The sequence below is a fragment of the Carcharhinus amblyrhynchos genome, chromosome 25, assembly GCF_965287045.1.
Source record: "Carcharhinus amblyrhynchos chromosome 25, sCarAmb.v2.hapA, whole genome shotgun sequence".
NCBI lineage: Eukaryota > Metazoa > Chordata > Chondrichthyes > Carcharhiniformes > Carcharhinidae > Carcharhinus > Carcharhinus amblyrhynchos.
In genome coordinates, this window is record NC_137348.1 from 39,253,816 (window position 1) to 39,272,680 (window position 18,865).

At 43.7% G+C, this 18,865-nt stretch overlaps 1 protein-coding gene across 1 annotated transcript in view; it reads right to left on the minus strand.

The window, feature by feature from the left end:
• LOC145358300 (neural proliferation differentiation and control protein 1-like) overlaps positions 1–18,515 on the minus strand; it is a 179,512-nt gene extending 160,997 nt beyond the window's left edge. Inside the window, exon 1 of the mRNA XM_080212210.1 lies at positions 18,287–18,515. Within this exon, the coding sequence (XP_080068336.1) occupies positions 18,287–18,440 (154 nt within the window). The 5' untranslated portion in view covers positions 18,441–18,515. The remainder of the gene's footprint in view (positions 1–18,286) is intronic.
• Positions 18,516–18,865: the final 350 nt, after the last annotated feature.

Here is an 18,865-nt window from a genome sequence, read left to right on the forward strand (position 1 = left end):
GGATGTTAGCATGAAAGACTTGGGGTTCCCAGTGTTACCTCAGGTATTCCAGGTCAAGAATGGTCCAGTCGATGTAATCTAACGTCTTTGCCCAGTTTCATACAAATTTGTGCAGAATTATGACAGCTTTGGTCCACTAGCAATCCAGCCACGTTTACTCCAAACTCAGTTCAGCGCACAGTGAAAATCTGAAGACTTTTTATTAAGTGGTAGCAGGTTTCAGTCAAACACAAATTGCTCCAAGTGAAATTAGTGCAACAGGCCAAGTCAAGTTCAATGGATTTGGTTTTTGTTACATGGAGTGAAAGCAGAAATGGGGAGATAACAAATGTTTCAGGTTGACCAACACAAAAACAAACAAGTGAATTTTTACCAAAACCGTCGGAGCAGCCACAAACAATGTCCTTCCTATACCAGATCCTCAAGCCAACTTCGAAAATCCAATTTGGATAGGAATATTTCCTGCCATACTAACATCCTCACCATCTAGCATCTGCCAAAATACTGCAGAACATCTTCACCTTGAGCAGTGTATCAAGCCCTCAGCAAGCCAAAATAGCAGCAAGTTGTGCATTACATCACTGGAACACCTATATGATCTGACTCATAACCGAGTTACTGCCAAAAAGACAAATGGGATTTTCACATGGTTTATTTGGCTTGTGGGGATGTCATGTCACCTTGACTTTTGCCTCCAGAATTTAAACAATAGGTCTTGCAATATTTAGTTCTAGTTTCACATCATTCCCTGGTGCAATTTTAAGATTAGAACTCTTGGATTATTATTTCAGCCTGAAATGAAATCACAAAAGATGAGTGGACCAAATTATTTCTACGCAGTTGAACACAGCATTACCACTGTGGACTCCAGCTGGAGATCAAAACGTTTTGAACTACACTTGTTTCTGGTCCCTAAATATCTCCAAGTTAAAATTGTCTTCCTCATGTTTAAATTCCTTTAAGGAGGCGTCCCTCCCTACCTCTATATCCTCCTCTAGAACATTATGCCTCTTTCAATTGAGCATTCACTTTTGCCTGATCACACCTCAGTGAAATGTTATGGAACACTTTTCTATGATAAAGGTGCTACATTAATGCAAGTTTTAGCTGCAAGCTTTTATCAAATACAAAGATGTGTTTTCTTTAGCTATTTTCAATCTCGGATGAAGGAATTTCCAACAGTTAAACACTTGGAAGAGCAGAAAGCTTCTGCTTCAAAACCAACCCCGCAATGAACTCTGGATGCTGGCCAATGATTACATCATGATGTGGGTATGCCGGCGTTGGACTGGCGTAAACACAGTAAAAAGTCTGACAACACCAGGTTTTAGTCCAACCTATTTATTTGATAATATACTCGCAAGCTTTCGAGGGGTTACCCTCTTCGTCAGGTGAATGGAGAGTTCTGGCCTCAGACAGAGCATATAAAGCACAGACAGTTTAGAGATTACTGATTAAAATGCGAATCCTTACACCTAACCTGCTGTTCAAGACCTGAAGTGGCTGATAATGTGAGTGGTAGGAGCACTGATCACAGTTTAAAGAGATGTGTATTGTCTCCAGACAGTACAGTAAGTGAGGTTTTGCAAACCCAGGCAAGTCACGGGGGTTACAGATAGTGCGACATGAACCCAAGATCCCTGTTGAGACCGTCCTCATGTGTGCGGAACTTGGCTATCAGTCTCTGCTCAGCGACTCTGCGCTGTCGTGTGTTGTGAAGGCCGCCTTGGAGAATGCTTACCCGAAGGTCAGAGGCTGAATGCCCGTGACCACTGAAGTGTTCGCCAACAGGAAGGGAACAGTCTTGCCTGGTGACTGTCGAGCGATGTTCATTCATCCGTTGTCGTAGCGTCTGCATGGTCTCCCCAATGTACCATGCTTCGGGACATCCTTTCTTGCAACGTATCAGGTAGACAATGTTGGCCGAGTTGCAAGAGTATTTACCATGTACCTGGTGGATGGTATTCTCACGTGTGATGATGGTATCCATGTCGATGATCCGGCATGTCTTGCAGAGGTTGCTGTGACAGGGTTGTGTGGTATTGTGGTCACTGTTCTCCTGAAGGCTGGGTAGTTTGCTGCGAACAATGGTCTGTTTGAGGTTGTGTGGTTGTCTGAAAGCAAGAAGTGGGGGTGTGGGGAGGGCCCTGGCGAGATGTTCGTCTTCATCAATGATATGTTGAAGACTCCGGAGAAGATGTCGTAGCTTCTCCGCTCCGGGGAAGTACTGGACGACGAAGGGAACTCTGTCCACTGTGTCCCGTGTTTGTCTTCTGAGGAGATCGGTGCGGTTTTTCGCTGTGGCGCATCGAAACTGCCGATCTATGAGTCGAGCACCATATCCTGTTCTTACGAGGGCATCTTTCAGGGTCTGGAGGTGTCTGTCACGATCCTCCTCATCTGAGCAAATCCTGTGTATACGGAGGGCTTGTCCATAGGGAATGGCTTCTTTAACATGTTTAGGGTGGAAACTGGAGAAGTGGAGCATTGTGAGATTGTCTGTGGGCTTGCGGTACAGTGAGGTGCTGAGGTGACCGTCCTTAATGGAGATGCGTGTGTCCAAGAATGCAACTGATTCTGGGGAATAGTCCATGGTGAGTCTGATGGTGGGGTGGAATTTGTTGATATCATCATATAGTTGTTTCAGTGATTGTTCACCATGAGGCCAGAGGAAGAAAATGTCATCGATGTATCTAGTGTACAGCATCGGTTGAAGATTCTGTGCGGTGAAGAAGTCTTGTTCGAACCTGTGCATGAAGATGTTGGCATATTGAGGTGCAAATTTGGTCCCCATGGCTGTTCCATGTGTCTGGATGAAAAACTGGTCGTTGAAGGTGAAGACATTGTGGTCCAGGATAAAGCGGATGAGTTGTAAAATTGCATCTGGAAACTGGCAGTTGTCAGCATTGAGTACTGATGCAGTCGCAGCAATGCCATCGTCGTGGGGGATGTTGGTGTAGAGCGCTGAGACATCCATTGTGACGAGGAGTGTCCCTGGTTCAACTGCTCCATGTGTGCTGAGTTTCAGTAGGAAGTCCGTAGTGTCGCGACAAAAGCTGGGGGTTCTTTGTACAATGGGTTTCAGGATGCCCTCGACGTAGCCGGAGAGGTTCTCACACAGAGTCCCATTGCCCGATACGATGGGACGGCCAGGTGTGTTTGCCTTGTGAATCTTTGGGAGGCAGTAGAGATCTCCAATGCGGGGAGTACGTGGAATGAGAGCACGGAGGGTGCTCTGAAGGTCCGGATCAAAGGTCTTGATCTGATTGTTGAGTTGACGAGCGTGTTCTTTGGTCGGATCTGTGGGTAATTGTCTGTAGTGTTCCTCATTGTTTAGTTGTCGGTACACTTCTTTACAGTAATCCGTTCTGTTCAGTATGACGATGGCCCCTCCTTTGTCTGCTGGTTTGATGACAATGTTGCGGTTTGTCTTGAGAGCGTGGATGGCGTTGCGTTGTGCTTGGGTGATGTTCGGGGCTGTCTTGTGAGTGCGGCTGATGAATCTGGTGTTAACGCACCTCCTGATGGTTTGGGCATACAAGTCCAGTCGAGGGCAGCGGCCTTCCGGAGGAGTCCAATTGGATTCCTTCCTCTTAGGCTGTTGCACTGCGGATCTCTCTGTCGGCTGTTCTGGTTCATCGACTGTCTCATTGTGTTCGTTGCTGGCCTCTTGGGGTTTGTGGAAAAACTCCCGCAGCCTCATTCGTCTGATGAATTCCTCTGTGTCCGCTGCGAGACTGATGGGGTCCATTTTGGTGGTGGGGCAGAAATTGAGCCCTCGACTGAGAACTTCGATTTCATCTGGTTGAAGTGTGTAGTCCGACACGTTGACAATAGACCTCCCTGCGGTAGTGCTGTTTTCTACTGTGGTGCCGGGGGAGGCTTGGTTGTTACTGGCAGCGATGCCGAGTTTCTCAAGTTTCCTGTTCTTGGTGTGCATGTAGGTGGTGTAGTTTCTTTGTCTCATCTGCTTGGCAGAGTTTCGCAGTTGGTCTGCATCCTGAGTACAAGTTGAGAGAATGTATTCCATTTTAGTTTCCAGGGCGTGGCGTTTGCTGTAAAGCTGGTGTATGAGGTGGTTGAGAAGTGTGAGAGAGGTGCGACGGCAAAGTCTCTCAGCGTAGTCTGTGTTATAGGTTGCCCTGAGTGGGTTCGTGATCTGTAGTCCTTTTGGTATCTTGTCTGCTTTCTTGCATCTCTGTAAAAACTTGATGTCTGTGTCGATATGCGCAATCTTCTTGGAGATCCTCTCCACTTGGATCCGGCAGTTTGTGGTGTCGATAGTAGTCATGATGTGGGTATGCCGGCGTTGGACTGGCGTAAACACAGTAAAAAGTCTGACAACACCAGGTTTTAGTCCAACCTATTTATTTGATAATATACTCGCAAGCTTTCGAGGGGTTACCCTCTTCGTCAGGTGAATGGAGAGTTCTGGCCTCAGACAGAGCATATAAAGCACAGACATATAAAGCACTCCTCGTCACAATGGATGTCTCAGCGCTCTACACCAACATCCCCCACGACGATGGCATTGCTGCGACTGCATCAGTACTCAATGCTGACAACTGCCAGTTTCCAGATGCAATTTTACAACTCATCCGCTTTATCCTGGACCACAATGTCTTCACCTTCAACGACCAGTTTTTCATCCAGACACATGGAACAGCCATGGGGACCAAATTTGCACCTCAATATGCCAACATCTTCATGCACAGGTTCGAACAAGACTTCTTCACCGCACAGAATCTTCAACCGATGCTGTACACTAGATACATCGATGACATTTTCTTCCTCTGGCCTCATGGTGAACAATCACTGAAACAACTATATGATGATATCAACAAATTCCACCCCACCATCAGACTCACCATGGACTATTCCCCAGAATCAGTTGCATTCTTGGACACACGCATCTCCATTAAGGACGGTCACCTCAGCACCTCACTGTACCGCAAGCCCACAGACAATCTCACAATGCTCCACTTCTCCAGTTTCCACCCTAAACATGTTAAAGAAGCCATTCCCTATGGACAAGCCCTCCGTATACACAGGATTTGCTCAGATGAGGAGGATCGTGACAGACACCTCCAGACCCTGAAAGATGCCCTCGTAAGAACAGGATATGGTGCTCGACTCATAGATCGGCAGTTTCGATGCGCCACAGCGAAAAACCGCACCGATCTCCTCAGAAGACAAACACGGGACACAGTGGACAGAGTTCCCTTCGTCGTCCAGTACTTCCCCGGAGCGGAGAAGCTACGACATCTTCTCCGGAGTCTTCAACATATCATTGATGAAGACGAACATCTCGCCAGGGCCCTCCCCACACCCCCACTTCTTGCTTTCAGACAACCACACAACCTCAAACAGACCATTGTTCGCAGCAAACTACCCAGCCTTCAGGAGAACAGTGACCACAATACCACACAACCCTGTCACAGCAACCTCTGCAAGACATGCCGGATCATCGACATGGATACCATCATCACACGTGAGAATACCATCCACCAGGTACATGGTAAATACTCTTGCAACTCGGCCAACATTGTCTACCTGATACGTTGCAAGAAAGGATGTCCCGAAGCATGGTACATTGGGGAGACCATGCAGACGCTACGACAACGGATGAATGAACATCGCTCGACAGTCACCAGGCAAGACTGTTCCCTTCCTGTTGGCGAACACTTCAGTGGTCACGGGCATTCAGCCTCTGACCTTCGGGTAAGCATTCTCCAAGGCGGCCTTCACAACACACGACAGCGCAGAGTCGCTGAGCAGAGACTGATAGCCAAGTTCCGCACACATGAGGACGGTCTCAACAGGGATCTTGGGTTCATGTCGCACTATCTGTAACCCCCGTGACTTGCCTGGGTTTGCAAAACCTCACTTACTGTACTGTCTGGAGACAATACACATCTCTTTAAACTGTGATCAGTGCTCCTACCACTCACATTATCAGCCACTTCAGGTCTTGAACAGCAGGTTAGGTGTAAGGATTCGCATTTTAATCAGTAATCTCTAAACTGTCTGTGCTTTATATGCTCTGTCTGAGGCCAGAACTCTCCATTCACCTGACGAAGAGGGTAACCCCTCGAAAGCTTGCGAGTATATTATCAAATAAATAGGTTGGACTAAAACCTGGTGTTGTCAGACTTTTTACAATGATTACATCCCCACCCTCTCTGGGCAATGTCACAAGTTAAACCAGAATATTTGCAATCTTGACAAGTTACTTTTATTCGCTTGATGATTTTTGCTTTTCACATTCTAACAATTTGCAGGTGTTATTTTCTTGAAATTTCTAGTGTAAAATATACAAGTGAAATTATAAAAATACATGGAGCCAGAGATTACTTAACTCATAGAACTCCTCCAGGTTAGGCACATCACAAAAAGGGATAAACATACTGCCTGGCTGCCTAATGAAATTCGTCATCTGCACAGACAGCAGTTAAAGTGGCACTACCAGAACTGAAAGCAAACATTACATCACCTACGGGTGATTTTCCTGAGGCAAGCACTGTTGACATATAAGGAAGGACCTCTCTGCCTCTGCAGCAGCATACTTAAGCTGCACCAGAGAGGTCCAGTCAAATGGGATTGTATATCAATGCAAGAGATGAAAAGAAAACATTGAGAATGCTGAAATATAAAAAAAGCAGAACTAGAATCATAGAACCCTACAGTGTAGAAAAAGGCCCTTGGGCCCATCGAGTCTGCACCGAACACAATCCCCATATCCCTACATATTATACCCACTAATCCCTCTAACCTACGCGTCCCTAGGCACTAAGGGGCAATTTCTTAGCATGGCCAATCAACCGAACCCGCACATCTTTGGACTGTGGGAGGAAACCCACGCAGACACGAGGAGTATGTGCAAACTCCACAGAGACAGTGACCCAAGCTGGGAATCAAACCCAGGACCCTGGAGCTGTGAAGCAGCAATGCTAACCACTGTGCTACCGTGCCGCCTGAAGTGTATGACATGCCCAACTGCACCAGGAAAAACCAGCACAGCACTACTACTAATAGGACCCTCTTTCTGCTCAAATGTGGATAGCGTCTGGAGCATTAGCCAGGCCTTTTTTCCCCCAAATGCTGGGTGATCTGCCATGCATTTCTACAATTTCCTGCTCTTATCAACACAAACTAACAACATACCAGTTTAGATTACAATTTCAGTATACCACTGAACAGCAATTTTCAAATAATTAGCATACTGCTTCAGGATCCATTGAAGTAAATAGAGACAGGCTTCCACTGGCATTGCAGGCTTCACAAGCTCAATTTATTACACACGTTTCACAGCCAAAGCATTATTGAAGTAATCACTGTTGTGTTGCACAGAGATACAGAAGCCAATTTACACACAGCAAGATCCCATTAATTGTAATAAGAAACAGGCAAATAATCTGTTTTAGTGACACAGGTTGATCCATAAATCAGCCACAACACAGAAAGCGTCCCTGCTCACTTTCAATCAGTACCACAGCATCATTTACATCTTTTGTGAAATTGTGATTAACCCAGCTCATTTGTAAAGTGCACTTTAGGTAGAAATTCACGTTCCATGTACAATGCTGTCCCTCCAAGACAGCAGACTGAGGAGTGAAAGGCAATTAGATTTTATACTGTGGATAACCACAGTCAAGAATGAAATGGCACCCCAAGATGTGCATTTCCAGCACAAGAGTTAGCATTGCCCGAAAGCAAACAGACCTCTTTTGAAAATGCTGAAATAACTAGTTATCCTGTATAACTGAGTCACTGGCAATCATTTTCCACGTTTTCAAATAAACAAGCCCAATTTATTGAATTTTATGGAAATATTTCAGCTACAAATAGGCTAAAATAATATTCAAGTTTCTTCAAGAGGATTTTACTTTCAAACCAGATTTGTTCAGAAGGAACTTCTGAAGTTTAGCAGCTGATTAATCACCTAGTCTAGGAAGAGCCCACGTTGAACCTCTTACCTATACAGTACAGAATATCTGACATTAATCAAGTTGGTGGTTGAGTTGCTACCATGGGGAGACCAGCTTTGCTTTGTCAGATAAGGGAATTTTTGGCCTTAATTACTGCTGTAGTCAGCCATTTCTGTCCCAAATGCACGTACACATGTTGGTCAAGGACAAGGTCAGGCTGAACTGCATCGCTTAATGGGCTTTTACAGTTTGTTACCATCTATTAAGGTCTACAGGACACAACTTCAAAATCTGCAGACAACATAAAACTTGGAAGTATTATGAACTGTGAAGGGGATGATGATAGACTGCAAGAGGACATGGACAGGCTAATGGAACGGGTGGGTACGTGGCAGATGAAATTTATTGCAGAGGAAGAAAACATTTTGATATGAAGAACAAGGAGAGGCAAGATAAAAACAAAGGATACAATTCTGAAAGGTTTGCAGGAACAGAGAGATGATGTTCAAAAATCTTTCAAGGTGGCAGGCTAGGTTGAGAATACTGCATCCTGTACTTTACAAGGGTACAGAGCAATGAAATTATAATGAACATTTCTAAACATTGGTTTGGCTTCAACTGTGCCCAAGTTTAGGAATCTCACTTTTGGAAGAATAGGAAGGCATTAAAGAGGATGCAGGAAAGAGTTATGTGAATGATTCCAGAGATAAGAGAATTGAATTACATGGATAAATGGGATTGTTCTCCTTTGAGAAGAAGCTTAATGAAAATCTGATGAGTGTTGAAAATCACAAAGGGCCCAGACAGGCAAGTCGATTGGCAAAAGGGGCCAAAGGGAATGCTGCTGGGATAGTTTCCTGGAACAGCGCTTGTTGGAGCCGACAAGGGAGAGAGCTATCTTGGATCTTGTGCTATGTAATGAGGCGGGTAGAATTAGGGACCTTGCGGTGAAGGATCCTCTTGGGGAGAGTGATCATTATATGGTGGAGTTTCTGGTGCAGATGGAGGAGGAGAAAGTGGGTTCCCAGACACGCGTACTTTGTTTGAATAGAGGGGAGTACGGTAGGATGAGAGAAGAATTGGCGAATGTGGACTGGGGGAGCGCGTTGGAGGGAGGGTCTGCTGAGGAGCAGTGGAGGATCTTTAAGGAGATCTTTCTTGGTGCTCAGCGGAAATTTATTCCGATGGTCAAAAAGGACAGTAGGAGGAGAGGTAATAAGCCGTGGATAACAAAGGAGGTGAAGGAAAGTGTTAAATTAAATGCAGAGGAATTTAGAGTAGCTAAGAGTAGTGGGCGAGAAGAGGATTGGGAGAGGTTTAAATGTCAACAAAGATTGACAAAGAAGTTGATAAAGGAGGGTAGGAGAAACTATGAAGCTGGGCTAGCGCTTAATATAAAAAAGGATAGCAAGAGTTTTTATAAATATATAAAAAGGAAGAGGCTGGCTAGGGTGAACGTTGGTCCTTTAGAGGATGAGAAAGGGGACCTAGTGGTAGGGGATGGGGATATGGCTAACGTATTGAATAACTTTTTTGTTTCTGTCTTCACGGAGGAGGACGTGAATAATTTGCCGGGTGTTAGTGATGGAAAGGTGGTAGGACTTGAGGGTCTTAATGACATTACTGTTACTAGAGAGGCGGTGCTCGACAGACTGGAGGGGCTGATTGTGGACAAGTCCCCAGGACTGGATGGAATGCATCCGAGGGTTCTGAAAGAAATGGCGGAGGTGATAGTGGATGCCTTGGTGGTTATTTTCCAGACGTCGCTGGATTCCGGGGAAGTGCCGGAGGATTGGAAAACGGCTAATGTTACACCGTTGTTTAAGAAGGGTGCCAGGCAAAAGGCGGGGAATTATAGGCCGGTTAGTTTAACGTCTGTGGTGGGTAAAATGTTAGAATCCGTCATTAAGGAGGAAATTGCGAGGCATCTTGAAGGGAACTGCTTGATAGAGCAGACGCAGCACGGTTTCATTAAAGGGAAGTCATGTCTGACAAATTTACTGGAGTTCTATGAGGATGTGTCTAGGGCGGTGGATAGAGCAGAGCCGGTGGATGTGGTCTTTCTGGATTTTCAGAAGGCGTTTGACAAAGTACCTCACAAGAGGTTATTGCAGAAGGTCGAGGGACATGGAGTTGGGGGTAGGGTGTTAGCGTGGATAGAGGATTGGTTGTCAAATAGGAGGCAGAGAGTGGGGGTCAACGGGTGCTATTCGGATTGGCGGATGGTGACGAGTGGAGTGCCCCAGGGGTCGGTGCTGGGGCCTCAGCTTTTTACCATTTATATAGATGATCTGGAGGAGGGAACCGAGTGTAGGGTGTCGAAATTTGCTGATGACACCAAGATTGGGGGAACGGCAAATTGTGCGGAGGGTGTGGAGAGTCTGCAGAAGGATCTAGATAGGCTGGGCGAATGGGCCAGGAAATGGCAAATGGAATTTAATGTTGGCAAGTGTGAGGCGGTCCACTTTGGTAGGAAGAATGGTAGGAAGGATTATTACTTACGAGGCGAAAAACTGCAGCAGGCGACGGTGCAGAGGGACCTCGGGGTCCTTGTGCATGAGTCGCAAAAACCCAGCTTGCAGGTGCAGCAGGTGGTCAGGAAGGCAAATGGGATGCTGGCCTTCATAGCGAGGGGGATTGAATATAAAAGTAGGGAGGTCTTGCTGCAGCTGTATAGGGCATTGGTGAGGCCGCAGCTGGAGTACTGTGTGCAGTTTTGGGCGCCGCACCTGCGCAAAGATATTTTGGCCTTGGAGGGAGTGCAGAGGAGATTTACTAGGCTGATACCAGAGTTGAGGGGGTTGAACTATGAGGAGAGGCTGAATAAACTAGGCTTGTACTCGTTAGAGTTTAGAAGAATGAGGGGAGATCTCATTGAGACGTATAAGATGATGAATGGGATGGATAGGATAGAGGTGGAGAGACTCTTCCCGCTCAAAAAAGACAGTAGGACTAGGGGGCACAGCCTCAAGATAAAGGGGGGGCGGTTTAGAACGGAGTTGAGGAGGAACTTCTTCACTCACAGGGTGGTGAATCCCTGGAATTCTCTGCCCGTTGAAGTGGTGGAGGCTGCCTCGCTAAATATTTTTAAGACGCCGGTTGATGGGTTTTTGATAAGAGAGGGGATTAAGGGTTATGGGGAGAGGGCGGGAAAGTAGAACTGAGCCACGACAGATCAGCCATGATCTTATTGAATGGCGGGGCAGGCTCGAAGGGCTAGATGGCCTACTCCTGCTCCTATTTCTTATGTTCTTATGTTATGTAATAAATGGAATAACATCTTTTAAACAAACTGAGTGGTTAAAATCAAGAATGTACTGCCCGAGTGTGGGCTGGAGAGAGAAATCATTCATGACTCTCAAAACAAAATTAGGCAATGACCCAAAGAAAGGATTTTGGGAAAGGACAGAGTAGTGGGGCTAGCTGACTTGTTCTTGCTTTTACACACCGAGCTGAATAACGTTCTTCTTTGCTGTAATCACCCGATGACTGTAACATTGACTTTCAAGGACTGCATAGACGTAATGATGCAAAGTGGAACTCAGACACTCCGAGGAAGGAGGAATGTGGTGCAAATTAACAAAAGGCAAATTATTGTACTTGGTTGCTTCAAAATTTAAATTTATGCAGTTAGAAAACCTGTTTCTAAAATAAAAGATGATATTGTCAGGCTAAACTGATAAAGCTAATCTACATGAATAACACACGTAAATTCTTCCAGATGCAATGACAGACTGGTCACACTGGTTTGCAATGGGCCCCATGGTCAATGGCAGAAGTGTCAATCAAAAAGAAAGCTTCATGCTATATTACCAAACACCACAGGTGGCAGAAATTATTTGGGTCTGCCTTCCTATCCAACTCCAATTCAGTGCAGTCACATGAGTTCAAGTATGCCTGAAACTCTTCTATCTCAGATCTGCACACACATCAGGAAACACCTTTAGAATTTATCATTTTGGCAAAAGCCCTGCAGTCACTCAACGGAAAGGCAATATTCTGAAATGGCATTTCATGCAAGAGCTTTGAGCTGTGTCGACACAAGTCAAGATAGACTGTAAACAGTTTTTCTGCATTGCTGAGCAATTTAAAGATGAAGTTTAAACATCAAGAAACTGCACACATGCTGTGTCCTAGCAGATAATATGTAAACAGATATCACACATCATGTACACTAGTGTCATAAACTTACATGCAATTCATTATTAGAAATTAAGGCCGCTGCTGGCAATGTGCAGAGGACACCAAATTCTTGAGGATAATTATAAACCTGACATTTAATATAGGGGAGGGAGGAAGGATAATTGATTAAATTGCTTGAATACAGAACACCTGATATCTAAGAAAGGTTTCTCAGTTATATTGTAACTGAGATATAATTGTGACAACATGGTCGATAACCTTTATCTGAACCTGAAGGTGAAACCACTGCTTGGATTCACTCATGGTTGATGACAAAGGCATGATTGAAAAGAGTCTTTAAAAATGGAAAAGAGAAAGGAAGCCTAAAGTGCTTACAGAGAAAAGCAAGCTGACTGGAGCAAAGGGAGGGAGACAAAACAAGACAAAAGCTGGGTTTGGCTTAATGGTCGGAAGGTGATATAGGCACAAAGTAAATTGCATAATGTCTCGGGCAATGGATGAAAACAGGAGAATGATACAACAATGGCTCAGAGAATCTCTGATGAAAAGATCCGTACATTCATTGTATTAGCAATGTTGTTGCAAATGGTGAAAGGAGCGCGGGCATGAGTCAAATGAAGCAGTTTGTCAGCACAAAGTTCACAACATCTACAGTGAATGGACCAAGGTCAGGGACACAGAGAACCTGCCAAATTTAATGCCATGACTTTACTGTAATTTATTTCTGACAGGCTGATTGCTGGGCAAGAAAGACCCTTCAAAAGAAGATGGGGTGTTGGTGGAGGCGACGCTGCAGTCACAGTCAAAGTAGAGGCAATTGACAAAGGCAACAATGTACGTAGGGGAAGTTAAAGGCCTCAGGGTCTGGAGATGCACTCCTGCTCCTCTGAGCCCATAAAGAGCACTGTAAAAGGCACACTTTCCTCCATTAGTGGGCCAATTCACACCTTCCCTTTAATGCCACAGCTCACACTTTATTAGCCTATTCACATCAGGCTCCCAAAGTGTCTCTCTCCAGCAGGAGGTGGCATGTCACAGTACCTGCTGCTTTGCAAATAGCAGCAGGCATTTACACGGTCGGTTATAAATATCACAACCCCCCCCTTTTTTGGGGGGCTGAGAGTCTTATTGTTGTACCCAAAGAGTCTCAAGATATTTTTGATGCTGGATTAGGAGAATTTGATCACGAGACAGCTGCTCAAGCCAGCTTTGGTGGTAAATGACCAAATCAATTGCGTACCAGGTAGAATCCTGTCTGCAACCTTCAAACTTGAGTGTATGAAAGTAGAAACTATTTCTCAGAGAGAAAGATAAGATTAGTACATCACAAGAGTTTTGGTGGAATTAGGAGTAAAAGTAGAACCAAAAAAGCTTTTGAAGAAGTCAACAGTGCCAGTGATCCATTATGTTAGAACACAAATGCATTTTTATTTACAGCTTTCAGACACAAATATATGATCACTTATCCCTGCTCAGTACAAGCGGAAACAATTAGAAAACTACGGATTCAGTCAGACTCTGAAATAATACCAAAGTATCAGAGGTGCCTTCTCCTGAAAGTGGCAGTAAGCTGATGGTCCATCCATCTGCACAGATGAATATAAAAATTTCACAGCATTATACAGAAAGAAAGTGTGCCTTGGCCAACATTTCACCCTCAAACACCAGCCGAGATTTATTTTCTGATCTTTCATTTGCTAAAAAACAGCAGCACTTGAACAGTTAACCACTGGACATGAAACTGTGATGTGCTAAGGATGTGAAAGGTGCAAAAGTGCAAGCTTTTTCTTTCTTTGGCACTCCACCTAGAACTGTTATATCACAAAATTACAAAATAATAGAATACACAGTACAGGAGGCCGCCATTCAGTACATTTGAGTTAGAGCCAGTTCTCTCAAAGTAATCCATTAGCTCCTCTCCCCTGATACTCTCTGCTTTAACCAGTTCTATTCGAAAGGCCATTACTGTATCCCTCAATGGCAGTGCACCCCAAACCCTAACTACTCAAAGTTTTTCCTCGTGGCACTGCTGTACCTCACCTTAAATCTGTGCCCACTGATTAACAATCCTTGAGCCATTGGAAATAATGAATAAAGAAAAACTATCTAAACCTTTATGAATTTAAATATTTCTTATTCAATTTACTCTTAGCCTCCAAGAGCCAGCTTCTGCAAGCTATCCACGTAACAATGGAACTATGCTAATAGATCTCTTCAGTGTCCTCTCCAAAGCCTTCATGGCTGATCTGAAAGTGTGAAGTCCAGAGTTGGGCACAAATCTTTATTTGCAGCATCATTGAAAAGATAGTAAAATTTTAAAATATTCTTCTGCTCATTAACTATAATAGTTTAATGGATTTCACACACCTTCAATCATTTAAAAAAACTGCATTTATCAAAGCATGCAAGCAGATGCTACAATGCAACATCCAGTTATCCTCATTTGCAGGGGCAGGTTTCTCTCCAGTGTAGGCTTAGTAGCACGAAAGGTAATATCACAAAGCTATGGACAATCAGGCTTCTCAACTCATCTAACACTCTTTGGGGAACTACTGGGCTGGTGCCAGGCACGTTTAAAAAAATGAGAGAGAGAAAATATTCACCGAGCTGTCAGACACCTCCTGGCAATTACCCAAAAACATTAACAATGGGCAACGTAGCCTTGAGAAAAGCAGATAGCAAGTGAACAAGCCTGCAACTCTGGGAGCCCAGCACATGATTGACATGAGAATGACTGACAAGAGAACTACAGTTCTAACAAGTCAAGAATGCAACAGAAAGCAAGTTTCATACGTGGAAGTTTTCATCCTGATCCCTGGCTCATGCCGAGAAAACTGTTAGAAAAGGCAATGCAGGGTACTTGTAATAAGACTGAGGTGGAAAAGAAGGGAGGAACAAACACTTTCCAGAATGAAATACTGACTGTCATTCCAAAGCAACAGGTGACAACAAATGGCCACTTGGGTTAGCCAGCAAAACACTGCCTTCATTCGATCAGTAAGTCTCACAACACCCAGGTTAAAATCCTACAGGTTTATTTGGTAGCAAAAGCCACTAGCTTTCGGGGTGCTGCCCCTTCGTCAAGTTAGTAGGAGTTCTATTCACAAACAGGACATATAAAGACACCAACTAAATTTACAAAATAATGATAGGAATGTGTGTCTTTACAGGTAATCAAGTCTTAAAAGGTACAGACAATGTGAATAGAAAGAGCATTAAGCACAGGTTAAAGAGGTGTGTATTGTCTCCAAACAGCACAGTTAGTGAGATTTTGCAAGCCCTGACTGTCACTGTCTCATTGTCCTGTCTGGAGACAATACACATCTCTTTAACCTGTGCTAAACGCTTTTCCATTCACATTGTCTGTACCTTTAAGACTTGATTACCTGTAAAGAATCACATTCCAATCATTATTTTATAGATTGAATTTGTGTCTTTATCTGCCCTGTGAACAGAACTCCCACTGACCTCATGAAGGGGCAGCGCTCCGAAAGCTAGTGGCTTTTGCTACCAAATAAACCTGCTGGACTTTAACCTAGTGTTGAGACTTCTTACTGTGTTTACCCCAGTCCAACGCCAGCATCTCCACTTCATTTGTTCAATCAGACCCAGTATCTTCAGGATATAAATATTACACGGCAGTTGCCTCACTGAGTGATTCTTCAGAGATCAAAAGTCCTGGCTTTCAGGTTTGGCTCAGTTGATAGTGTTTATCAAATAATTAGTAGGCTTTGGCTTTCCTGAACTCGAGCACATAATTAAGGCTGACACTTCAACATGTTGTAGGAACGTCCAGTACTTCAAACAAGAAAACAATGCTCCACCTACCTCTTCAGATGAGCCTGAAAAGCTCCCATAGACACAAAAGAGCTCCTCCATTGTGAATGATGCCAGGACTTTCAGAGTCACGAGACACAATATAATGCAGCTAGTTCTGCAAAGGTGCTGACATGGGTGACAGGGTGGAAAAACGCTTTGCCCCCTCGTACCAATATCTCTCACTTTGATGAGCACTAAGTCATCAAAGCAAGCAAACGCTGGAGCATCCAGAACATGTCTCTACTCCACCCTTAACATTAACAGCCTTTCGTTCCTTTCAGAACTCCTCCAACCCTCCAAATTTTTATTTAATCATCGTACACCAACAGTTTTAAAAATTTAATAGAATCACCAACACTGGTGATGCAAGTTAAGCTGAAATACCCTGGGTAAATCACAGTAACTCAATACATGATTATTTCAGCTCTCCCCAAATCTCAGAATTTACCATCAAATGAGATCCATCCACAAGAAGTATTCCATAGATGTATAGCACAAAAAACAAAGTATAAAATTCTGTCCAATGTCTTTCGGATGGCACAGCCTTAAAGATATTTCTAACACTTAAAATCTCAGCAAAAGAAACTAGTTCATAGCTGCTCATGAATAATATCACCAGAAAAGTACTGTCCCCACTAAATTAGAACTACCAGTAACTTTAACTGTGCTCTTTTATCTGTTTTTTGAGTACAATACACCCACAAGATAAAAGCCCAGATGGCAATGGTGTTTTTTTGTGAAATATATTAACCTTCATTGCACATGATAATTCCTATTATTCCGTTTCTGACACAATCTAAACTTAACTTCATCATTTACATCATAATTTGTGGCTGTACTCTTCCACTTCATGTCAATTTCTAGGTAAACAATTATTGCCCCACAAACCTGAAACATCTCAGTTATGCAATAACCAAAGAATCCCTCATCAAAACAGCTAAACAAACTGATGTTTTAAAAATATCTATTGTTCACTGACGAACTTGTGAATAGCAGTCAATAAACATAGTGCTTGTCTCAGAATAACTCAAAACAGAACTTTTAAGCAATTCAATCAGCATTGATAAATCAAATTAATTTAAATACCATGCTCAACTTTGTCGTGTTTTTGCAAATATAGCATCTTACTAAATCTTTATTTCAACAGTTTGACAGAAGTCTCAACTTAATACACTATAATGCTTTCATTAGAAGTTACACATAACACATTGAACAACACAAACCTTCTTGGCACTCATTTAAATGAAGAATGTAAGCCTCATCCATATGCAAATATAATAATTTAAATAAAAGAACATAACTTAGTAAAACACAATACAAAGATGCAAAGCATCTATTCTCACAAGTTGCATATTTGAATACATGGTAAGGAACCACGAGATACATTTAAGGTAACCACAATTCCATATCTGCTCCCCCCAAATCAGCTAATAGATCATATGTACACAATCTGTTATTCCTAATTTTGTTTTTCTACACATAATTTTTTCTTAACATACCTGTAATGTGATACCAATGCTCTTCCCATTAAATTTATTTTAATTGTTGCAAATGGACATTAATGAGTTGTCCTCAATATACCAAAACTTAATAGAGTCTATATTGAATGTACGAACTGGTCTTTCCTTTTTTTTTATAGACGCTATTTTTTTTATTGCGCTTGGAGGAGCAGTACTTGGAGTTAATGACTTTGATCTGACTGGGTCTTCGGTTAGATCAGACTGGCCTTTAATGCAGTTATACCAGGTAGAGCGCACAATTATAAATCGCTCCTGTCATTGTTTACAGGGAATACATTAAGTACTTGTTCCACTGTTGTCGGGTTTGTTTTGATTTTTACTATCATTACCCGGGAAACCTGCGCATTTTCAATTCGTCTTAATGTCGGCCACAGGGGGGAAAAAAAGTGACATTAGGAGGATGCATTAAACAGTCATTAGCTGAGAGTTTGTTTGAAGTCAGTTGCGACCTTTAATAGTCCTGTTTAAGGAACATTAAATGTACATTTATAAATATTAACATGTTCTGCCAGCAAATCATCAGACAAGCCGGACTGCTTTTGTAAACTGTTTTATATTTTAAGTCAGTTTGTTCTGACCTCTACTGCTGTCAGTTCCTGAAAATACATATTTACATTATAAATAATAAATCCCTTCACTTGCTCATTATTACCACTATTGTTTATTAGTACTGGTTTATTATTACCAATGATTTATCATTGCAATATGTTAATTTATATTTATTATACATTTTCTCCAAGGTGGGCCAGGGTGTGAATCCCCCTCTGCTGTTCATTACGGGCTCCTGGCTGAAGGCGAGGGGAGAAGAGCCCGGCCTCAGTGTCGGAGCCACTCCCCACCCCGGGTCCCCACTCCCCGGCCCTCTCTCTCACTCACCTGCCGGGCTGAGGAGCAGCGCCAGGGCTCCGAGCAGCACCGCCCGCCAGCTCGGCCCGCTGCCGCCAGGGTTCCGCGGGACAGCCACCGCCGACACCATCACTGCTGTCGCTGCTGCTGCATGCTGAGAGCGGGACGAGGCGGACACGGTCATGAGGCGGACGCCATCGCCGCCACCGCCCGGAGGGAGAGAGACAAGCTGCCGCTGCCGCTGTCGCTGCTCCCCGTCGCTACGCAACCGGGACACGCGCCTGACGTCCGCCACGCGCTGCTGCGTCAGCACGCACTGCACGCGTGCGTCATTGACAGGCCTAGCAGGTGGGGCTAGGTCTAGGTGACAGAGGGAGCCAATGGGCAATACTAATCATTGCTCTGTCTTCATCCCTCTACCTGCTCGTAGTTATTACCACTACTGTTTATTAGTGCTACAATATTATTATTACAATAACTAGTTTTAGTTTATTACAATAATTAGTTTTAGTTTATCATTATAATCACTAGTTTTAGTTTATTACAATAACCAGCTTTAGTTTATCATTATAATCACTAGTTTTAGTTTATTATTACCATAACATGTTT